Source organism: Gigantopelta aegis, chromosome 6, assembly GCF_016097555.1.
Source record: "Gigantopelta aegis isolate Gae_Host chromosome 6, Gae_host_genome, whole genome shotgun sequence".
NCBI lineage: Eukaryota > Metazoa > Mollusca > Gastropoda > Neomphalida > Peltospiridae > Gigantopelta > Gigantopelta aegis.
In genome coordinates this window covers 8450569-8477300 of record NC_054704.1, presented here as the reverse complement: position 1 = coordinate 8477300, position 26732 = coordinate 8450569, and the positions used below count along the sequence as shown (strand labels likewise).

The 26732-nt window shown below is 36.9% G+C and overlaps 1 protein-coding gene across 1 annotated transcript in view; it reads left to right on the top strand.

Moving 5' to 3' along the window:
- Positions 1-26732, top strand: part of LOC121374191 — a 93931-nt gene that overhangs the window by 4192 nt on the left and 63007 nt on the right. The window contains exon 3 of the mRNA XM_041501172.1: positions 1200-1327. Within this exon, the coding sequence (XP_041357106.1) occupies positions 1200-1327 (128 nt within the window). The remainder of the gene's footprint in view (positions 1-1199; positions 1328-26732) is intronic.

Here is a 26732-nt window from a genome sequence, read left to right as displayed (position 1 = left end):
TGCGATATCTCCTGCGATATTTTCCTAGGAGATATCGCTTCTTATAATCTTGATTGGTCAAATTTAAAACACAAGACATTATTTTGTTACGTCATTGTGTGTGTTTCAGTGCTAAACCTATCATTAGTGACGCCACACCACTGTCATTCTGCTAGTTAACGAGTATACATCTGCCAAAATTATATAGTGACATTCAACCCACATTAATACTGACATTGTTTACAATTGTCGCAAATGAAAAAAATGATAATGGATGATAAAAAGAATACTGCACTCATGTCTTGTGATATCATAATTTATTGATAAAAGTATAAAAATCCTTGGCAAGCATTGGATTTCATACTTTTATTAACTCGTGCTGATAAATTATGATATCACAAGACACTCTGGGAGTATCCTCTATATATCTACAGTGCTTAAACACCTGCATTTAAGACAACAGGATTCGTAAATGTGACCCATTATAATACAGACTATTTCAAATGTACTGGTAGTCCAGTATGAACTATTGAAATACATATAGCTCTATGTATATACATTGTAATGTATTTATGTGTGGAACATGCTGTGAAATGATCGGCATCAAAATAAACATAGACCGGCCTCGGTGACGTCGTGGTTAGGCCATCGGTCTACAGGCTGGTAGGTACTGGGTTCGGATCCCAGTCGAAGCATGGGATTTTTAATCCAGATACCGACTCCAAACCCTGAGTGAGTGCTCCGCAAGGCTCAATGGGTAGGTGTAAACCACTTGCACGGACCAGTGATCCATAACTGGTTCAACAAAGGCCATGGTTTGTGCTATCCTGCCTGTGGGAAGCGCAAATAAAAGATCCCTTGCTGCCTGTTGTAAAAGAGTAGCCTATGTGGCAACAGTGGGTTTCCTCTAAAAAAAACCAGTGTCCGAATGACCATATGTTTGACGTCCAATAGCCGATGATAAGATAAAAAATGAATGTGCTTTAGTGGCGTCGTTAAATAAAACACACTTTTTTCCCCCAAATAAACATAGATTTGTATTTGTATTCATACATGTATATAAAAACATAGTGTCAGTAAAAAAAAAAAAAAAAAGCGGTTCCCACTACCACAAAATATTACCAAAGTTTAGGAATTTGTTTAATTTACAGTATATATTGGTATTTTTTTATTTAAAATTTGAAAGAATATTCACTAATGAATACAGTATTTATTTGTAGCATCCATTGAACGACTGGAATGCTGTCCGAGGCTAGAGACCCTGAAGCTGAATAACAACAACCTCCAGGAAGTTTACCATCTCGAGTGTTGTCCACGTCTTTGGCATCTCGATTTGAGCAATAACCAGGTGAGACAGGGAGAATACAGTGGTCTGTTGTGCATTCAGTTCATCTGTTTTATCCTGCAACCACTGTTTCTATTGACAGATTATGATGACTGATTAAAACAAAGTCATAAAGGTATACCAGCAAATTATGACTTTTGACGTCACTCATATGACATCACACGCATAGCTACATTGCAAAATTGATCATTTGACCTCTAGGTCTTCGTACAATGTGGCTGAAATAACAGAAATAATAGCTTTTTCCCTTAATGTTATGGTCTGCAGGATAAAGATAATAATTAGTTAATGACGTTGGATATCTGCTTTATCCTGTTCAGGCTGAATGAGAATTTCACATTCTTACTGTCACATGATAAAGCAGATATCCGACATCTTTAACTAGTTATTCTCTATTAATTTACCACATTCATTAACTTCATATGTATGTCCAAGTAAGCAGAGCAAACAGTACCGGTATTGTTAGGTCTCACTACACAGTTCTTTCCAGGTGAGAGTTCATTGACCACGTCCACTATAGTCCCTAATTGTGACATATGTTGTGGTTCACATATTCACTTCTAGTAATTGGGGAAGCATTAAAACAATTGCTCTCTTTCAATGGAAAGCCTTCTGGCTGGATTTTGCCCATGTTATTTTCTAATATTGTGCATTGACTTTTTGTGACATGGGTGTATAGCGGAAAAGTCTGTTGGTGTGAATAGATTCCTGAACCTCCTGTTTGGACCGGTACTACAACCAGATACATTCATATTTCAAAACATTGAGACGGAAATATTCGTTTCTGTAAATCCTGTTTGCTCTTGACTGTCCTAATGTCTAGGCCACAGAAGCTCAAAGCAGTGCCTTGATCATTGGGACCGGCCTCGGCGTCATGGTAGGCCGTCGGTCTACAGGCTGGTAGGTACTGGGTTCGGATCCCAGTCGAGGCATGGGATTTTTAATCCAGATACCGACTCCAAACCCTGAGTGAGTGCTCTGCAAGGCTCAATGGGTAGGTGTAAACCACTTGCACCGACCAGTGGTCCATAACTGGTTCAACAAAGGCCATGGTTTGTGCTATCCTGCCTGTGAGAAGCGCAAATAAAAGATCCCTTGCTGCTAATCAGAAGAGTAGCCCATGTAGTGGCGACAATGGGTTTCCTCTCAAAATCTGTGTGGTCCTTAACCATATGTCTGACGCAATATAACCGTAAAATAATGTGTTGAGTGCGTCGTTAAATAAAACATTTCTTTCTTTCATATAGCAAATATTTGAGGCTGAAAATTAATGCTTATATAACGTATGTTTGCAATGGTGTACATGTATATTGTTAGTGCCAACGAGAACCCTTTCTATTGGCAATCTTAATTTGATGATGGGCAATTTTAATGGATTTCAATGACAGATGATATCTGTTTAGTGAGACCTTAGATGTTTGGTCAGTTTTTTGTGTGTATACAGGGTTCTTACGCGTCCTGGAAATCCTGGAATGTCCCTGAATTTTATGATTTTAAAATCCAGGCCTGGAATGTCCTGGAAAAAACTTTAATTTTTATTATGTCTGGAAATGTCCTGGAAATTTAGGCCAAAAATTTGATGGTTTATTTTTTTTGCATCTTTACTTTTGTTGTCCTCATAACCTGTCTAAATTCAGACAACAATTTGTTATAAAAACATTCATTGATTGAACATTTCATGTCTTAAAAAAATTAAAAAATGTCCTGGAAAAGTCTTGGAAATGTCCTTGAATTTTAAGTTTTTTTTAAGTGTAAGAACCCTGATATATTTTTAATATATGTAAGTGTTGTTGTACATGGCTTGAAATAACATGGTGCTGTATAATCAGGCATGGTAATATTCTTCGGGTTAACAACATGGAACTTTTAGACTAAAGAGTGAATGTTATCATGTTAAATAGTTTGCATGCCCCCAATTGGTAATGACCCTGGTGAATATGATGATGTAACTACTGTTCTATCAAAGTCAAATATAATAAAAGCAACTTATTTAGATACTACCGTATACAAGAAATGTAAACCGTATGTTACTTACACATTTTACGTACATCTGTAGTCTGTCCTATCATTCTATATAACAAAATATATAAATAATTTCAGTTTGGTTTGACTTAAGAAGAAAAGTCAAAGTGTTTTGAACAAAATTTGTTTTAAAAAAATCAGTTGGCTCAGAAATAAATAACTTGTCCTAAATTTCATAGTATGGAAAAAGGCGTTCGCTGTGAGACGGACTATAGATATGTCATGTTTCTCAAATACAAATTAGATATAAGATATACCTACATGTATATAAGTTTACAATTTGATTAAACTTAAAAACTACATGCTAGAACTCAGTGTGAGACGGACTATAGATATGTCATGTTTCTCAACTACAAATTAGATATAAAATATACCTACATGTATATAAGTTTACAATTTGATTAAACTTAAAAACTACATGCTAGAACTCAGTGTTGTACTGTTAAGCCACACTGTGACAGAAATTTAAGAAAAGTATGTATGCAATGTTTAAAAAAACAAGAAGGAAAAAAGTGGTATGAAATGCCCAGGATCAGCTTATGAGCAGTGAGATATACTGGGTACATTTAAAACACTGAATCAAATTTACAAGAACACCAAGCCAGATTTAACAAATTACCTAACCATGTTGTCTAACATTTGTTATTAAAATACAACTGTTTCAGTTTATTTGTCTTCTACCATATTGGGACCATTCAAATATTATGTAACGCTCAAAGTAGTGTGTGAGTGTAGGTTTCAGTGTTATGTAGTGTTACATGGGGTGGGTGGGTGTACTGAACAGCGTTATGTAATACACTTTGTTTTAATTACTCAAATATTTTTTTCATAAACGTTCTGTCATGCATGGCAAAAGCTTGATGTATACATACAATAAGGGTTATAGCTTGATGTATACACACAATAAGGGTTATAGCTTGATGTATACACACACAATAAGGGTTATAGCTTGATGTATACACACAATAAGGGTTATAGCTTTATGTATACACACAATAAGGGTTATAGCTTGATGTATACACAATAAGGGTTATAGCTCGATGTATATACACAATAAGGGTTATAGCTTGATGTATACACACAATAAGGGTTATAGCTTGATGTATACACATAGTAAGGTTTATAGCTTGATATATACACACAATAAGGATTATAGCTTGATGTATACACACAGTATAGACCGTGGGCCCACTATAACCCCCCCCCCCCCCCCTGGGATTTTTCAAGATGAGTATATCTTTGAAGCCTATCCATAGACATATTCAAATCAGCTTGTCTGCAGGCAATCTGTTGGTGGGTGTGCCTGTAGGGCACGTTTGAGTGTAGGCACCCTATTTATTTTTAACGGGAAATTTCTGATCAAGGTGAATGTTCCACATCATTTTCAAAAATATTTGAAAATAATTCTGGACTATATCACTGCTTTTACTTTAAAGCTGAGTTACTGGTGAATGTATTCCACCAAAAAATAATACATTTTTGGCATCTGACTAAGCATAGTGAGTCAATGAATTTGAAATGTCCTGAATATTACAAACATAGTATATGAAAAAACTGCATGGCAATGTTCAAGTTAACATCCAGACATATTTTGAACAGGTTTAAGACCAAATTATGAATGCTATTCATGCTAAATTACATGTTCATAACAACAAACCACAAAGCAATGCAATATATGTGGTATGGATATAGTACCAGGGGAATACTCACCAGCAAAAGTTACACAGTCCCGATATACGTAATTCTCTATGTACATGTGTATATATACATACCGTACCTAAAACATTCTGATCCTTTTATTATTGTATTGTATTTAATATCTGAAGGCAGCATTACTTAAATATGGTGCAGTACATGCTGTATAAACCATTTACATGGATATTTTGAATATTTTTATATTATACACCTCTTACAAACATAAAAAGTGAATTTACATACCATTCTAGGCAAGTCTGCATTACATATACAATTTATCTGTCTCACAACAGTTCATCTTACAATAGCTAGGTTTTTTGTTGCTTTTTGTAATATTTTAGAATTGCAGTTCTATTTATGTTATGCTTAACTTATGTTTTGGTGTATATATTTGATATCTACATAGAATATTTCATCAGGCAAATATCTAGCACTATAAAAATCTAACTTTCATTCCCAATTCTCAATCATTTTATGTGACCCAAATATGATATATGTGAAGTTTACAATTTTCTATTTCTACATCCTTCCTTTTATTCTATTAAGTAGATGTTAATAACAATTACTAAACAATATAATATGAGGTATGAATAATTATATACTTCTCAAAATAAGTTACTAGTAAGCAATGCCAGAAATGTATTAATTTCTATGTATATACATACTTAGGATTGCCTGAAGCTTTTATTATTAAAAAAACAAATTGACCAGGCATTTTTCTATAGCATATTGAGGCTTCATTATTCAAAAATGGTTAAGTATATGGAGTTTATATACTATGTTCACAAATTCATGAAGATGTCCTTCTGTTCTTAGTACCAATCAATTATAAGTACCTTTCCTCGGATGTGTGTTAAAACATTTACAGTTCATCATATTTGTATTTAAATTGTGCTTAATTCATGCTTATGTTTATATAATTGACATCAGATATAGTCATGAGGCATATCTAGTACTTGACTTTCTTTCCTATTTCAGTCTTATCATCTGACTCAAATATAATGTCTATTATGTTCACAATATCTGTGATTTCTTATTTTGTCCTCTGGGCCTTTGCTCTTGTTCCTCCCTCAGTATGTCAACAGCTCTTGTTATCAGATCACAAACCATCCAATTCAGCTTCAGTATTTCTTTGGACATTTCTCAGCCATTTCTATGTGGTTGAGGAATATCCTAGACTTCGTGATATGACTAATACCATATGAGACCATGGCAATTTGCTCTAATCCAATTTGTTCTATTGGTACAGCATATTTTCAGGGAATATCTACTGGATTGAAGGTTTGCAACTAATCCACAGTAGCATAATAACAGCATTCATGGTTTGGCACTAAATTTCTCATGTGAAAGGGATTCTACTAAGCCACACTTGTTCTAAGGAATCCCTACAAAAGTCTTAAGAGACTAGAAGACCATTTAAATGAAAAAAAGAAAACTCTGCCCTCAGCTTCTAGGGAAGAGGGTTCTATTTGTGAGACAAAGTACATGTTTCAAACGCAAACCATGTCTGAGGGTGTTGTAAAGTGCACAAGAAAATGCAGAAACAAAGATTATACTTCAATGTCTGTATACATTGCTGCCAGTTCACCATCCCAGATACGGACATTTGTATACACTCAATTTGGCAACAAGAGTCATCTTATAGATGTGCACAGCATCATTAAGGATGCAGGGAAAACACCAACTAGCAATTGGCTATGATACCAACAGTGCTTTTATGCAGAATGGAAAACTGGAGGTTTTGAACATTCTCAAGCAACACCATGACTTCCTTGAAATGTTGTTAGCTCATGGAAGTTCAGCAAAAATTGATGTTCATATATTTAAGAAGCAGATCATTTCATATACCTTCTCTATGGAGTGCAGGTGCGAATAACATACAAAAACATCATGACTTGACAAATATCTGGAAATGTTTGTTGCCAAACCAAGGATGATAATATTGAACTACAGTAGAGTATAAATCAGCCTTCTCCACTCTACATGTATGTATTCACTGAGAATGCTCTGAGAATGCACATAAAGAGAACAAAGTTGTCATTTGGTATCAGTCATGCCAGGCATACCAGGCTATTCCCCAACCAAATGGTCATATGGCTGAGAAATTTTAGAAGGCACACTAGAGATGAAATAGTGATATGATACCACGAGAGCTGATGGACATACTGATGGTGGAACCAGAGCAGAGTCTAGAGAAGGAAAATAACAGAAATTGTGAACATTACAGGCATATTTTAGTTGCATGAAAATGCAAAGGAATATAAAAGAAAGTCAAAACTTTCCTAGACAATATTTGATGTAGAAACTAATTATATACACTTGAGCATAAGTTAAGCACAATGTAAATATAAAGGCAAATCTAAAAATATTACAAACACAGACTAGTATAAGATGAACTTCTGTGAGATAGATGACTTGTACATGTAATGCAAAAGAAATTATGGTAGGTACACAAAACTGATGCTTTAACTTTTTTAACACTGGTGTTTAGTAAAGAGGGACATTCATAATATTGATGCACATACATGTATACTCAACAAAATTAATTAAGGGCTAGTAAACTTTCTTATAATAGAATTCTTTGTTACTGTCATATTATTTTAGCATGTTTTGGTCATATATATGGCTTCTATACATTATTTCAGTAAACTTTTACTGGTTATACACGCAAAAAACACTGGGATTTCACATACTTATGAAAAATATTGAAATGAGCATTAGGCAAGTATTTGTTACACATTTGTTCAGAATATTTTTTGTCATTGTGTTCCCTCAAAATTGTTATTTAAGTCGTTAAGTTTAAGAACATGCCACAATGCTGACAACTTTCAACGGAAGAAGTTGTATTTTCCCCCATATTTAAAGGAAAATGCTAAAATATCTATTGAACCTTAATTAATTTTGTTGAGTATAGTATAGGCAGATATACTGAACCATATTTGAATAATGCTGCCTCAATATATTAAACACTATATTTAATTTTTCAATATAGTGTTTTGGGGACACAAAATGTGCAACGGTACCCCCATTCAAATGGCGATATTTTTTTAATCCACCAACATTTTTGCTACAGACAAGCAGATATTAAATTCATATATAATGAGGTATCTAAAAATACTTGTCTCCAAAAATCCCTAGAGGGGGGAGGGCCCATGGACTAGTAAGGGTTATAGCTCAACGTATACACAATAAGGGTTATAGCTCGACGTATACACACAATAAGGGTTATAGCTTGATGTATACACATAGTAAGGATTATAGCTCGACGTATACACACAATAAGGGTTATAGCTCGACGTATATACACAATAAGGGTTATAGCTTGATGTATATACACAGTAAGGGTTATAGCTCGACGTGTACACAAGGGTTATAGCTCGACATATACACACAATAAGGGTTATAGCTTGATGTATACACACAGTAAGGGTTGTAGCTTGATGTATACACACAATAAGGGTTATAGCTCGACATATACACACAAGGGTTATAGCTCGACGTATACACAATAAGGGTTATAGCTCGACATATACACACAAGGGTTATAGCTCGACGTATACACAATAAGGGTTATAGCTCGACGTATACACGCAGTAAGGGTTATAGCTCGACGTATACACACAGTAAGGGTTATAGCTTGATGTATACACACAGTAAGGGTTATAGCTCGACGTATACACAATAAGGGTTATAGCTTGATGTATACACACAATAAGGGTTATAGCTTGATGTATACACAATAAGGGTTATAGCTTGATGTATACACACAATAAGGGTTATAGCTCGATGTATACACACAATAAGGGTTATAGCTTGATGTACACACACAATAAGGGTTATAGCTTGATGTATACACACAATAAGGGTTATAGGTTGATGTATATACACATTAAGGGTTATAGCTTGATGTATACACACAGTAAGGGTTATAGCTCGACGTATACACACAGTAAGGGTTATAGCTCGACTTATACACACAATAAGGGTTATATAGCTTGACATATACACAATAAGGGTTATAGCTCGATGTATACACACAGTAAGGGTTATAGCTCGATGTATACACACAGTAAGGTTATAACTCGATGTATACACACAGTAAGGGTTATAGCTCAATGTATACACACAATAAGGGTTATAGCTCGATGTATATACACAGTAAGGGTTATAGCTCGATGTATACACACAGTAAGGGTTATAGCTCGATGTATACACTGAATAAGGGTTATAGCTCGATGTATACACACAGTAAGGGTTATAGCTCGATGTATACACAATAAGGGTTATAGCTCGATGTATACACACAGTAAGGTTATAGCTCGATGTATACACACAGTAAGGGTTATAGCTCGATGTATACACTGAATAAGGGTTATAGCTCGATGTATACACACAGTAAGGGTTACAGCTCGATGTATACACAATAAGGGTTACAGCTCGATGTATACACAATAAGGGTTACAGCTCGATGTATACACAATAAGGGTTACAGCTCGATGTATACACAATAAGGGTTACAGCTCAATGTATACACAATAAGGGTTATAGCTCGATGTATACACAATAAGGGTTATAGCTCGATGTATACACACAGTAAGGGTTATAGCTCCATGTATACACACGCTAAGGGTTATAGCTCGATGTATACACACAGTAAGGGTTATAGCTTGATGTATACACACACTAAGGGTTATAGCTCGATGTATACACACAATAAGGGTTATAGCTCGATGTATACACACAGTAAGGGTTATAGCTCGATGTATATACACACAAAGGGTTATAGCTCGATGTATATACACACAAAGGGTTATAGCTCGATGTATACACACAATAAGGGTTATATCTCGATGTATACACACAGTAAGGGTTATAGCTTGATGTATACACAGAATAAGGGTTATAGCTCGATGTATACACAATAAGGGTTATAAATCAAGTTGAAATACGTATCTGCGCTTTCCCAAATCGCAAAAAAGTATGTTAACAATATATTACACCCATCACATGGCTTCTTTTAGAATGGCGGGGTGGAGGGGCTTTCTTCAAGCATTACGTAATATTTTGGATGTGTAAGGCCTAGCTTTACGAAGCGTTACAGGGCGGGGGAGGGAGAATGTCTACTTCTGACCAAAATAGCATTAAGTAATATTTGAACAGCCCCATTTCAGTAACCGGTAATTGCATAGTCAAATGTTATTGATTGTAATCTGGCTTTTTATGTGATATGTATAATGACTCATCTTTTGAGATTTATAACCCATGCAATACATACATTTGAAAGATAACTCAAGGACTTAATGCAGTTTGTGACCACCACCCAGGAAACCTGATCGAAATCACCATTTGAGATTAAGTGAACTGGTTATAAAATTAGTAAAAATGGTCAATTAGTAAATATATTATCAGATGTTGACATTCTTAACAATTCAGCATCTCATTTCAAATTACATTTTCAGTACTTTACATGCTAAAATATCTATTGAACCTTAATTAATTTTGTTGAGTATAGTATAGGCAGATATACTGAACCATATTTGAATAATGCTGCCTCAATATATTAAACACTATATTTAATTTTTCAATATAGTGTTTTGGGGACACAAAATGTGCAACGGTACCCCCATTCAAATGGCGATATTTTTTTAATCCACCAACATTTTTGCTGCAGACAAGCAGATATTAAATTCATATATATAATGAGGTATCTAAAAATACTTGTCTCCAAAAATCCCTAGGGGGGGGAGGGCCCATGGACTAGTAAGGGTTATAGCTCAACGTATACACAATAAGGGTTATAGCTCGACGTATACACACAATAAGGGTTATAGCTTGATGTATACACATAGTAAGGATTATAGCTCGACGTATACACACAATAAGGGTTATAGCTCGACGTATATACACAATAAGGGTTATAGCTTGATGTATATACACAGTAAGGGTTATAGCTCGACGTGTACACAAGGGTTATAGCTCGACGTATACACACAATAAGGGTTATAGCTTGATGTATACATGCAGTAAGGGTTATAGCTCGACATATACACACAATAAGGGTTATAGCTCGACGTATATACACAATAAGGGTTATAGCTCTACGTATACACAATAAGGGTTACAGCTCGACGTATACACACAATAAGGGTTATAACTCGATGTATATACACAGTAAGGGTTATAGCTTGATGTATACACACAGTAAGGGTTATAGCTCCATGTATACACACACTAAGGGTTATAGCTTGATGTATACACACAATAAGGGTTATAGCTTGATGTATACACGCAGTAAGGGTTATAGCTCAACGTAAACACACAATAAGGGTTATAGCTTGATGTATACACACAATAAGGGTTATAGCTTGATGTATACACACAGTAAGGGTTATAGCTCCATGTATACACACACTAAGGGTTATAGCTTGATGTATACACACAATAAGGGTTATAGCTTGATGTATACACGCAGTAAGGGTTATAGTTCGACTTATACACACAATAAGGGTTATAGCTTGATGTATACACACAATAAGGGTTATAGCTTGATGTATACATGCAGTAAGGGTTATAGCTCGACGTATACACACAATAAGGGTTATAGCTTGATGTATACACACAATAAGGGTTATAGCTTGATGTATACACGCAGTAAGGGTTATAGCTCGACATATACACACAATAAGGGTTATAGCTTGATGTATACTCACAATAAGGATTATAGCTTGATGTATACATACAATAAGGGTTATAGCTCCATGTATACACACAATAAGGGTTATAGCTTGATGTATACACGCAGTAAGGGTTATAGCTCGACGTATACACACAATAAGGGTTATAGCTTGATGTATACTCACAATAAGGATTATTGCTTGATGTATACACACAGTAAGGGTTATAGCTCCATGTATACACACACTAAGGGTTATAGCTTGATGTATACACACAATAAGGGTTATAGCTTGATGTATACACGCAGTAAGGGTTATAGCTCGACGTATACACACAATAAGGGTTATAGCTTGATGTATACACACAATAAGGGTTATAGCTTGATGTCTACACAATAAGGGTTATAGCTTGATGTATACACACAATAAGGGTTATAGCTTGATGTATACACAATAAGGGTTATAGCTTGATGTATACACACAGTAAGGGTTATAGCTTGATGTATACACACAGTAAGGGTTATAGCTTGACGTATACACACAATAAGGGTTATAGCTTGACATATACACAATAAGGGTTATAGCTCGATGTATACACAGTAAGGGTTATAGCTCGATGTATACACTCAGTAAGGGTTATAGCTCGATGTATACACACAGTAAGGGTTATAGCTCGATGTATACACACAGTAAGGGTTGTAGCTCGATGTATACACAATAAGGGTTATAGCTCGATGTATACACAATAAGGGTTATAGCTCGATGTATACACACAGTAAGGGTTATAGCTCGATGTATACACAATAAGGGTTATAGCTCGATGTATACACACAGTAAGGCTTATAGCTCCATGTATACACACACTAAGGGTTATAGCTTGATGTATACACACAATAAGGGTTATAGCTTGATGTATACACGCAGTAAGGGTTATAGTTCGACTTATACACACAATAAGGGTTATAGCTTGATGTATACACACAATAAGGGTTATAGCTTGATGTATACATGCAGTAAGGGTTATAGCTCGACGTATACACACAATAAGGGTTATAGCTTGATGTATACACACAATAAGGGTTATAGCTTGATGTATACACGCAGTAAGGGTTATAGCTCGACGTATAGACACAATAAGGGTTATAGCTTGATGTATACTCACAATAAGGATTATAGCTTGATGTATACATACAATAAGGGTTATAGCTCCATGTATACACACAATGGGTATACACACAGTAAGGGTTATAGCTCGACGTATACACACAATAAGGGTTATAGCTTGATGTATACACAATAATGATTATTGCATGTATACACACAGTAAGGTTATAGCTCGATGTATACACACAATAAGGGTTATAGCTTGATGTATACACACAATAAGGGTTATAGCTTGATGTATACACGCAGTAAGGGTTATAGCTCGACGTATACACACAATAAGGGTTATAGCTTGATGTATACACACAATAAGGGTTATAGCTTGATGTATACACACAATAAGGGTTATAGCTTGATGTATACACGCAGTAAGGGTTATAGCTCGACGTATACACACAATAAGGGTTATAGCTTGATGTATACACACAATAAGGGTTATAGCTTGATGTCTACACAATAAGGGTTATAGCTTGATGTATACACACAATAAGGGTTATAGCTTGATGTATACACAATAAGGGTTATAGCTCGATGTATATACACAATAAGGGTTATAGCTTGATGTATACACACAGTAAGGGTTATAGCTTGATGTATACACACAGTAAGGGTTATAGCTTGACGTATACACACAATAAGGGTTATAGCTTGACATATACACAATAAGTGTTATAGCTCGATGTATACACAGTAAGGGTTATAGCTCGATGTATACACTCAGTAAGGGTTATAGCTCGATGTATACACACAGTAAGGGTTATAGCTCGATGTATACACACAGTAAGGGTTGTAGCTCGATGTATACACAATAAGGGTTATAGCTCGATGTATACACAATAAGGGTTATAGCTCGATGTATACACACAGTAAGGGTTATAGCTCGATGTATACACAATAAGGGTTATAGCTCGATGTATACACACAGTAAGGCTTATAGCTCCATGTATACACACACTAAGGGTTATAGCTTGATGTATACACACAATAAGGGTTATAGCTTGATGTATACACGCAGTAAGGGTTATAGTTCGACTTATACACACAATAAGGGTTATAGCTTGATGTATACACACAATAAGGGTTATAGCTTGATGTATACATGCAGTAAGGGTTATAGCTCGACGTATACACACAATAAGGGTTATAGCTTGATGTATACACACAATAAGGGTTATAGCTTGATGTATACACGCAGTAAGGGTTATAGCTCGACATATAGACACAATAAGGGTTATAGCTTGATGTATACTCACAATAAGGATTATAGCTTGATGTATACATACAATAAGGGTTATAGCTCCATGTATACACACAATAAGGGTTATAGCTTGATGTATACACGCAGTAAGGGTTATAGCTCGACGTATACACACAATAAGGGTTATAGCTTGATGTATACTCACAATAAGGATTATTGCTTGATGTATACACACAGTAAGGGTTATAGCTCCATGTATACACACACTAAGGGTTATAGCTTGATGTATACACACAATAAGGGTTATAGCTTGATGTATACACGCAGTAAGGGTTATAGCTCGACGTATACACACAATAAGGGTTATAGCTTGATGTATACACACAATAAGGGTTATAGCTTGATGTATACACACAATAAGGGTTATAGCTTGAAGTATACACGCAGTAAGGGTTATAGCTCGACGTATACACACAATAAGGGTTATAGCTTGATGTATACACACAATAAGGGTTATAGCTTGATGTCTACACAATAAGGGTTATAGCTTGATGTATACACAATAAGGGTTATATAGGGTTATAGCTTGATGTATACACAATAAGGGTTATAGCTCGATGTATATACACAATAAGGGTTATAGCTTGATGTATACACACAGTAAGGGTTATAGCTTGATGTATACACACAGTAAGGGTTATAGCTTGACGTATACACACAATAAGGGTTATAGCTTGACATATACACAATAAGGGTTATAGCTCAATGTATACACAGTAAGGGTTATAGCTCGATGTATACTCTCAGTAAGGGTTATAGCTCGATGTATACACACAGTAAGGGTTATAGCTCGATGTATACACACAGTAAGGGTTATAGCTCGATGTATACACAATAAGGGTTATAGCTCAATGTATACACAATAAGGGTTATAGCTCGATGTATACACACAGTAAGGGTTATAGCTCGATGTATACACAATAAGGGTTATAGCTCGATGTATACACACAGTAAGGCGTATAGCCTCATGTATACACACACTAAATGTTATAGCTCGATGTATACACACAGTAAGGGTTATAGCTCGATGTATACACACAATAAGGGTTATATCTCGATGTATACACACAGTAAGGGTTATAGCTTGATGTATACACACAATAAGGGTTATATCTCGATGTATACACACAGTAAGGGTTATATCTTGATGTATACACACAATAAGGTTTATAGCTCGATGTATACACAATAAGGGTTATAAATGAAGTTGAAATACGTATCTGTGCTTTCCGAAATCGCAAAAAAGTATGTTAACAATATATTACACCCATCACATGGCTTCTTTTAGAATGGCGGGGTGGAGGGGCTTTCTCCGAGCATTACGTAATATTTTGGATGTGTAAGGTCTAGCTTTATGAAGCGTTACAGGGCGGGGGAGGGAGAATGTCTACTTTTGACCAAAATAGCATTAAGTAATATTTGAACAGCCCCATTTCAGTAACCGGTAACTGCATAGTCAAATGTTATTGATTGTAATCTGGCTTTTTATGTGATATGTATAATGACTCATCTTTTGAGATTTATAACCCATGCAATACATACATTTGAAAGATAACTCAAGGACTTAATGCAGTTTGTGACCACCACCCAGGAAACCTGATCGAAATCACCATTTGAGATTAAGTGAACTGGTTATAAAATTAGTGAAATGGTCAATTAGTAAATATATTATCAGATGTTGACATTCTTAACAATTCAGCATGAGGGCGTGTTTAATGACTTCCCACCGCATTTCAAATTACATTTTCAGTACTTTACAGTATTGTCTAAAATATGGTAATTGTGACATTTAGCTTCTCAGGGGTACACACATTTTTAACATTTTGGAAAATGCATTTTGCACAAACACCAATATGACCCAGGCCTGCAGAAGTGATATCGAGTAGAGGGATACAATTGCTAGTGGGGGGTTCATATCCTCTAGTTGGGGGGCACAAGTCATATTTTTACCTATACATTAGGTAGGACAAAAAAGGTAAATTTGCATTGAGTGTATGCGGAGGGGAGAGGGCACAGGGCACCCCCCTCCATACTTATGGACCTGTGACCAGAACCACTTTGAATGTATGGAAATGAATAATCTAAACAATAAAACACAAGTAATGTCTGATTTCAGTTCTCAAAAATTGCTCTGATAGTGAAAAATATCCGGTAGTCTTTAAAAACTAGGTTCTGTCACCCTAATACTGATGGCCTAACCACTACCCCATCATCATGCTGGTGACTTGTTTGTTTACTAAATACATACTCCCCTGTGACAGGTTTTGAACAGAGCAGTGTACACATCACACATTAATAATCTGCAGTTACAGTAATACCAATATTTGATCTTCTTAGTGCCCACTTCACTTTACTGGGCAGTTCACCAAACCACTGCATTAGGGCTTAATGTTGTTTGCTGTCCATATGATAACAGACTAAGGCTACATTAATGTCTATTTGTGCTTTGTGCTGAAGGTTTGTTTACAATGCACAGATAACATAGTAGTACTGAAATTCTAAAAATACAAAGCCTAAATGTGACATTAAAAGTTTGTAATGGTTACCGTCGGGCTATAAATCATAAATGTTCTACTGGCTAGATATGAATATGGCATGGGTGATACGTTTGTTTAATGACATCCCAACACCTAAGATTAGAATAAAGTAATAACATCTTTTAACCTTGATGTTTAGGAGTTTAGTTTTGAGCTTATATATTTTTTATATACCTTTATCTAACAAACCAATGCATTGTACCAAGAATATACATGTATACTGACACCCAATAAAAACGCAAAAACAACTTTTCATTGCAAACAACGACAAACTATTCAGAGTTGTTTGATTTAAATCATTTGATTTAAATCATGATTTAAATCACTGCCAATTTTTTTTTTAAAATCATGAATTTAGATTTTTTTTTATTTTTATTATGTTTCATTTGATTTTTATGATTATTGCATTTATTTTTATTGATTATGTTGTAAACATGTGATTTATCAATTAACTTGCAGTACAAAAAATTAAGTGTTATTTAAAATCAATTGTTACTTACGGTAGATAATATAAGTTGTAGAAGCATCACGAGGGGTAACGAGGGGTATATGGCTTTTTATGTACCCTCTGTGTGTTCTTTTACCCCAAGCCGAAGGAGCACACAGAGGGTACATAAAAAGCCATATACCCCGAGAGATGCTTCTACAACGAATTTATCTTGCCGACATGTTAAACCATATAGCCAAATAATCAAAATAATGCCAGACAATAATTGTTAATAATTTATTAACGGAGGCGTACCACGCGGACGCGAATGAAACCACTTGCCAGTGACGAAAAATAGTTCCATCGATAAACAAGTTTTTAACTTCAAATGTTTGTAATACGAAATTGTCTGAAACAGATATTAATAAACAAAAATAAAAAACACTCTTTTTTTTTATCAGAAATGTATGTAGTAAAAAAATCTCATGCTGAATACGTACCAGAAACAAAACCTGACTCTTTTGTGAAAAATTGAGACTACAGTATTGTGTAATTTACAGGTGGTAATTTATCAGTATATATTCATACTTGTCAACTTCACAATGTCTGGCAGAAAACAGGATTATGTGTGGTTATATTTTGAGAAGACTGTGGTTCCAGGGAAGACTGGGTGTAAAGCCAAATGTAGAGCGTGTGGCAAAACTATGCAAGGACTTGTTGCACGCATGAAGCAACATCACAAGGGTTGTGTCGGAGCCCCAAACAGAGACGACACAACTGACACTAGCGATGCTGAAACTAGCCTTCCATCTTCCAGAAAATGAGCAGCTTCGCCAGCACCCATCCTGCCAAAGAAAATGAAACAGGCTTGCAACCTAGATGACTTTGTGATGCAGATGTCAGGCAAGGACAAATCTGCCATTGATCATCAACTTGCAAAAATAATCTATGCAACAAATTCTGCATTTTCGCTTGTGGAGCACCCTGAGTTTACCAAGTTGATGTCTTTACTTCGACCAGGGTACAGACCACCAACATGCTATGATGTCGGTGGACGACTTCTTGATGAAGTCCACACCTCTATGCTCAATGACTGCAAAGATCAGCTTGGAGGAGAAACTGTGTCCATGGCTCTGGATGGATGGAGCAATGTCCACAACGAACCGATAGTTTGTTTATCGGTTACTTCGGAGACAGGCCAGAGTTTCATAACAGGAACTGTTGTCACATCTGGCTACAGCCACAATTCCGAGTATTTGCAGGAAGTGGCATCTGAAGCTGTACGCTCTACAGAAGAGCAGTTTGTGTGCAAGGTTGGCAGCTTTGTGACCGACAATGCAGCCAACATGCTGAAGATGAGGAACAACTTGACTGATGACAGTGAGTCCGACATTGTGTCATATGGATGTTCGGTACATTACATGAACTTGCTGGCGAAAGATGTAGAAGTGTCTGGAGTGAAAGACCATGTCGTTCAAGTAATCAAGTACTTCAGAAATGGCCACCTCCCTGCAGCATGGTATCGGGCTGCTGGTGGGGAAATGGCCACCTCCCTGCAGCATGGTATCGGGCTGCTGGTGGGAGAATGGCCACCTCCCTGCAGCATGGTATCGGGCTGCTGGTGGGAGAATGGCCACCTCCCTGCAGCATGGTATCGGGCTGCTGGTGGGGAAATGGCCATCTCCCTGCAGCATGGTATCGGACAGCTGGTGGGAGAATGGCCACCTCCCTGCAGCATGGTATCGGGCTGCTGGTGGGGAAATGGCCACCTCCCTGCAGCATGGTATCGGGCTGCTGGTGGGAAATGCTGGTGCTGCCCTTGGATGTTAGCTGGAACACACTTTCAGATTGTCTGAAATCGTACCTGGACAACTGGTCCATCCTCCTCAAAGTGTGCGAGGAACACAGGGACGAAATTGAAAAGAACGTTGCCACAAAAGTGAAGGACTTTGCTCTGAAAAGAAATGCAAAGGATTATCTACAGCGAATGAAACCCATTCTGTAGTTTGAGTTCAGAGTGACAGCTGCAAGATCAGCGATGCCGTCCATGTGTGGAAGAAACTTCAGGATGATTTGAAAGAATCAAACCAACCACCAACAGTGATGAAGAAGTTGCTGAGCCGCACCAAGCAAGCTCTGACAACTGCTCACTTCCTGGCAAACATTCTAGATCCAAAGCACCAAGTCAAGTATCTGTCAGATGATGAAGTAGACACTGCAATGGCCCACTGCAGTGAACATTACCCAACATGTCTGCCATCTGTGATCAACATGAGAGCACAGACAGGGCCGTTCAAACCGTACATGTTCAAGGAAGAAACGGTCGCCTCGGTATCCTCCCTGACATGGTGGCAATCACAGGCAAGTCGTCTAAGTGATACATACTGCTTGTATGCAAATCACTACTAACTGCAGTTGCATCCAGTGCAGGAGTAGAACGTACAGTCGAAAATACGAAACTGACTCGGCACCGAAAAAGCAGGAAAACTTGTCTTCATGTACAAATTGTTGAACAGCAACAAGCAATGTTTGTAGACACTTGTGACATGTTATGCAGTTTGCTTACCTGTCAAACTTGGTACACTGTTTTGGACATTGGCAAGTAAACACATAAGGACATACCGTTTGTGACACTGAGAACACATTGTTTTTGTTCAATAAAAGTATTAAAATACTATTTTGTTGCCTCATTTCTAGATGTTTGAGGTATTTCCTTTCAGAATGCAGTGAAGTTTCCAAATCGTGTATTTAACAGGTAGAAAGTATTCAATTCAGAAGCTCCAAATTAAAGTAAAAAAGAAAACAAAATCAACTAAATCTGATTTAAGTAAAAAAAAAATTAAAAACAAATCATGATTTTTTTCAACCCTGAAACTATTAATGAATTGATCGATAATGTAATATGACATTAATGACTGGTATTCATGAGATACATTCACATGGAAACATGGCCAGTTATCATCAGTAATTGAGTTGCATTCGTAATCAAAAAGTTCAACCCCCCCATATCAAGGTCAGTATCTGGTGTGTCCACCATTGGCCCGTGAGCATGCGTGAAGATGACGGGGAAAGGATTGGCACAAACATCTCAAATAAGCCACAGGAATGTTCATCCACTCCTCCTGCAACGCCTGTGCAAGCTCAGCGACATTACGCAGTGGTGGATGGCGGTGATGTACACGACGTCCTAACTCATCCCACATGTGTTCAATTGGGGTTCAAATCCGGTGAAACGTCGGGCCAGTTCATAACGGTGATACCGGCTTGTTGCAGGAATGCCTGGGTAATTCTTGCAGTATGTGGACGGGCAGTGTCTTGTTTAAACAGAAGGGGACCTCCTGGTCTTCAGTGATGGCGCAAAAGTGGCTGGAGAACTGGTCTTAGAATAACGTCAATAGAACGCTGGGCATCGTGGACAACAATGAGATTACTCCTGAAATCACAGTTGATTGCCCCCCATACCATCAGACAGCACCCGCCAAACCGATCACATTCCCTCACACATCCGTCAGCGTACCGTTAATGGAGTCTCCTGTACACACATGCTCTTCCATTGACAGAGAAATGGGACTCATCTGAGAAAACAATGCTCCGGTAAAAGGCTGGTGGATGATTACCATTCTGGAGAGCAAACTGTAGTCTCGCAGCACGATGTTGCAGTGTCATGATGTTACTGTTGTGTGGGCGTCTACATCTGAGTCCAGCTGTTCTGAGTCGACGGATGACCATCATCGGATGGATAGGCCTTCCATGACGTCCTATTGTGTTGCTTACTGTCATCGTCGCAGTTCTGAACTGGTCACGGAGGTGGTGTCGTCGAATCTGCCGATCTTGGCGTGGGGTCGTAACAGGATGTTGACCAGGTCGAAGTCGATCACGGACACTCCCGGTCTGTTGATGACGTTCAATAAGTCATCCAATAGTTGATGGATGGACTCTTCTCCGAGTCGTGGCATTCTCAATGTGACGAGGAATATGACACCGTTACGTGACTTTTATGTGTCCACATCTGGCATTTTACGTGCATTGCATGCAACATGATTGAGCATGTAGTGAACACATTTCACACCATTTTGTGTGTTTCTGCTATTGTATGTGTAACGAGAACAAAACCAGGATTAAAACCCAGACAAAAGTACCAATCAATGGCTTCCTCTTATAAATTGTTATTTTAAGTCCAATAAATATATTTTTCATTAATCACAACAAAATATTGAAAAATATCTGTTTTGCGTTTTCATTGTGTCAGTATATGTTTATATGTGCATGCATGTAGTGATTTTGTAGCTTTCCTGCAAGCAAATGTTTAGTTCATGTACTTGAATACCAATACTACCCATAGAGGTATTATTAGAATAATTCAACTTTGTTGTTGTAAATACTTGAACGTGGACAAGCTTATGTACTTTTCTTTAGCTCTGTGATCATGAGTCATGTGAGAGTTATGTCAGACTGTGAGAAAATTGTAGCGGATTTGTACGTTTGATATACTATCAATATATCTGATAAGTACTCGCCTCGTTCTTCGTACAGTTAATAGACTGGTATCAACACAATTGATCAAGTACTCGCCTCGTTCTTTGTACAGTTAATAGACTGGTATCAACAATTGATCAGGTACTCGCCTCGTTCTTTGTACAGTTAATAGACTGGTATCAACATAATTGATCAGGTACTCGCCTCGTTCTTCGTTCAGTTAATAGACTGGTATCAACACAATTGATCAGGTACTCACCTCATTCTTTGTACGGCTAATAGACTGGTATCAACATAATTGATCAGGTACTCGCTTCGTTCTTTATACAGCTAATAGACTGGTATCAACATAATTGATCAGGTACTCGCCTCGTTCTTTGTATGGCTAATAGACTGGTATCAACATAATTGATCAGGTACTCGCCTCGTTCTTCATACAGCTAATAGACTGGTATCAACATAATTGATCAGGTACTCGCCTCATTCTTTGTACAGCTAATAGACTAGTATCAACATAAGTGATCAGGTACTCGCCTCGTTCTTTATACGGCTAATAGACTAGTATCAACATAATTGATCAGGTACTCGCCTCGTTCTTCATACAGCTAATAGACTGGTATCAACTTGATCAGGATACTCGCCTCGTTCTTCGTACGGTTAATAGACTAGGATCAACATAATTGATCAGGTACTCGCCACATTCTTTGTACAGTTAATAGACTAGTATCAACATAATTGATCAACTGATCAGGTACTCGCCTCATTCTTGTTTGTAAATTACAATGTAGCTCTGAATTGTTGGTTCTCAGTATAATTTTTAATCAAGAATTTTTTCATTTAACATACAAAACATTTCATACATAGATAGGCCTACATGTACTTATGTCAGAAAACAAACCTATTTGTTTATGATTTTCATGATAGCATTAACATTCATATGTATGTGTTTGACATATTTTTTTTTTCCATCCAATAATATAATGTTTTTCCATACAATAATAATTTTTAAAATCCATGTAATGATAGAATATGGGTTTTTTCCATACAATAACAGAATGTTTTTCCATAAATTAATGGAATATGTGTTTCCGTACAATAATTGAATATGTGTTTCCATACAATAATAGAATGTTTTTCCATAAATTAATGGAATATGTGTTTCCATACAATAATAGAATGTTTTTCCATACAATAATGGAATATGTGTTTCCATACAATAATGGAATATTTGTTTCCATACAATAATGGAATATGTTTTTCCATTCAATAATGGAATATGTTTTTCCATACAATAACTGAATATGTTTTCCCATACAATAACAGAATATGTGTTTCCATACAATAACAGAATATGTGTTTCCATACAATAACAGAATATGTGTGTTTCCATACAATAATGGAATATGTGTTTCCATACAATAATGGAATATGTGTTTCCATACAATAACAGAATATGTTTTTCCATTCAATACTGGAATATGTGTATTAATACAATAATAGAATATGTTTTTCCATACCAGGCCTCTGAGAATTGAAAATCTGCGTGACCCATTTATCGGTTATGCATAAATAAATTCAGGTAACTCGTTTCCTTTTTTTGCATAACCCATCATATTCCAGTAAATATAGTGCTCCAAATTTTGTGCAAAAAAAAAAAAAGGTTACGCAAAATTATATTTGATTGAAAGGATCACTCTCGCAATTTTCAAAGGCCTGCTTACAATAATAAAATAATTATTTTTATATACAATAATAAAATAATTATTTTTACATACAATAATTAAATGATTATTTTACATACAATAATTAAATAATTATTTTTACATACAGTAATAAAATGTTTTCATTACGTTAATGCAATATGTTTTTCAATAATATAATAAAATTTGTTTTTCATACAATAATGGAATTTGTTTTTTATTTAACAACAGCTCAACATATTGTTTACTTATCATCTATATTTATTTACTTTTTAAAGATTTAAGAAAAAGCTGTGGTATGATTATGTGCCAAGGATGTTTTATAAACAATAAAAATTATTTTATATTTGTTATATATATATGAGTATTTGTGTTAACATTCTAATAACTAAATTACTTTCTGTATTTGTTACACTAATTAGTCCTTGTTTTACCATAACAGTAGTGTATTTTAGTTATTTGCTAACATTATTTTATATGCACCCCCCCCCCCCCCCCCCCCCCCAAACAACAAGAACAAAAACACACACACACAAAAAAAAACCCCAAGAACAACCCTGAAATTAGTTTGTGTTATAGGCCTATTTGAGTAACAAACTATGTTGTGTTTATTCACTAATTATGATATTTAATATACTGGTCATCATATTGGAAACTGATACGGTTATTTTCTGTTGACATTGTCTTATGTATTAGTACCAGAAGATATTATTTACTATTTACTGTTTTATTATATTTAATATACTTGGCACAGTTCTCTAAACTCATAATAATGTTATTTTGTGTTTGTCAGGTCCAGTGTTACTGTTCTAGAGACTAATAAAAACATTATTTTATATTTGCCATATCCAGTTTCACTTTTCTCTAACTGTGCTAATGGAAATATTATTTTGTGATTATCAGTTCCAGTGTCACTGTTTTGTAGACTAAGAAAACTATTATTGATTGTTGATCAGTTCCAGTGTCACTGTTTTGTAGACTAAGAGAACTATTATTTAGTGATTATCAGTTCAGTGTCACTGTTTTGTAGACTAAGAAAACTATTATTGTGTGTTGATCAGTTCCAGTGTCACTGTTTTGTAGACTAAGAAAACTATTATTTAGTGATTATCAGTTCCAGTGTCACTGTTTTGTAGACTAAGAGAACTATTATTTAGTGATTATCAGTTCCAGTGTCACTGTTTTGTAGACTAAGATAACTATTATTGTGTGTTAATCAGTTCCAGTGTCACTGTTTTGTAGACTAAGAAAACTATTATTGCGTGTTTATCAGTTCCAGTGTCACTGTTTTGTAGGTTAACAGAACTATTATTTTGTGTTGATCAGTTCCAGTGTCACTGTTTTGTAGACTAAGAGAACTATTGTGTGTTGATCAGTTCCAGTGTCACTGTTTTGTAGACTAAGATGATGATAACTAGTTTAATGTGCCCATATACCACTAGGGTTTCGAACACGCCCATCCCGAGTCCGACCTCCGATAAGATCGGTGGCCTGACTCGGGATGGGGGGGGAGGGGGGTAGAAACTGGGCAGAATTTTGAAAATAGCAATTAGTAAAGAAGTTAATAGATAAAAAAAATAAAAAGGTTACAAGCCAAAAATAAAAAAGAATTGACTGCTCGGTCGAATATTTATATAATTTGGAGCATTTTAGAAGGACAGTCCAAAATTAAATAAGAGAAAGAAGAGAGGATCGGACTATTTAATAATATTTAAAAAAAAAAAGTAATTTCGACATAAAATTTTGAACGCAGATCTAAAAGTTTAAAGTCCGATCGATATGTCCACGCGAGTGGCCTCGTTAAGGCCGTTTGGGTGCACAGCATCTACGGGGAGGTGATGTTGTTCCTCTCCTCAAAGTGAGGCACCAGTCTCCTGTAGCTGTGGGTGTTAAGGCAGTGGACCATCTGTGGGTACTGGGCGCCGGTGACGATCTTCATGATTCTGTGGATGGTGTTGTTATCCATGTCATGGCTGAGGAATCCCTGTCGGTAAAGATCATCCCGGCGCGACGTCACTACTATAGCTTCCACTCCCCGTAGTTTGACCGTGTGGATGGCGACCTGGTGGCCATCGGGAAACATCTTGAAGTTTTCTTCGTAGACCCCGCCTGGCAGTCTGTCGGGGTCCGTGACGTCTCCCACCAAGTACTTAGAGTACTGGCCTTTGATTTTCCGCGCTGCCACTCTCCAGTCACCCGAAGAGGAAGTAGAAGGCCGCGTCTTGGCTGGTTGGTCCTCCGGGGGGGTCACGGCCTTCCTCTTGACAGCCCCAACATCCAGAGTCGCCGTCGCGGAGTCCCCCGTGGGTGGGGGTCTCGACGCAGACGAACGACGAGCGGGAACAGGTGACGCTGGTCGCGGTGCACTGGTTGGCTGCTCCACTTCCCGCATCTGAACAGTCGGTCCGGCTGGTTGGCGAGTCGCCTCCCGTCGATCCGTCCGGTTTGGTCGTGGTGGGGGCGGCGACGCAGACGGGACCGCCACTGGCGGTTGAGCCGCCAGCTTTGTCCCCGCCTGAGCCGCCCCTGGCGCACGTTTCCTCTTCCTAGTTCCCTTCCTCTTGGCTGTAGCCGCGTCGCCATACACCAAGGTCACGGTTGCCCGTGACCCGGTGTACGCGACGCGGTACTCCAACAGCGATCCATAACTAGCGATCAGTCCCCCCAGGTGGGGGGGTAAGTTGAGAGCGCATGAAACCTCGTCTAACTTCATCGCTGGCCAAACTGAGAGTCCTCACCCGATGAGGGCCAAGATTCTGTTCGTAGACTAAGAGAACTATTATTTTGTGTTTTATCAGTTCCAGTGTCACTGTTTTGTAGACTAAGAGAACTATTATTTTGTGTTGATCAGGTTGTGTGTCACTGTTTTGTAGACTTAACAGAACTATTATTGTGTGTTGATCAGTTCCAGTGTCACTGTTTTGTAGACTAAGAGAACTATTATTTTGTGTTGATCAGTTCCAGTGTCACTGTTTTGTAGGCTAATAGAACTATTATTTTGTGTTGATCAGGTTGTGTGTCACTGTTTTGTAGACTAAGAGAACTATTATTGTGTGTTGATCAGTTCCAGTGTCACTGTTTTGTAGACTAAGAGAACTATTATTGTGTGTTGATCAGTTCCAGTGTCACTGTTTTGTAGACTAATAAGAGAACTATTATTTTGTGTTGATCAGTTCCAGTGTTACTGTTTTGTAGGCTAATAGAACTATTATTGTGTGTTGATCAGTTCCAGTGTCACTGTTTTGTAGACTAACATAACTATTATTTTGTGTTGATCAGTTCCAGTGTCACTGTTTTGTAGACTAAGAAAACTATTATTGTGTGTTGATCAGTTCCAGTGTCACTGTTTTGTAGACTGAGAGAACTATTATTTTGTGTTTATCAGTTCCAGTGTCACTGTTTTGTAGACTTAGAGAACTATTATTTTGTGTTTATCAGTTCCAGTGTCACTGTTT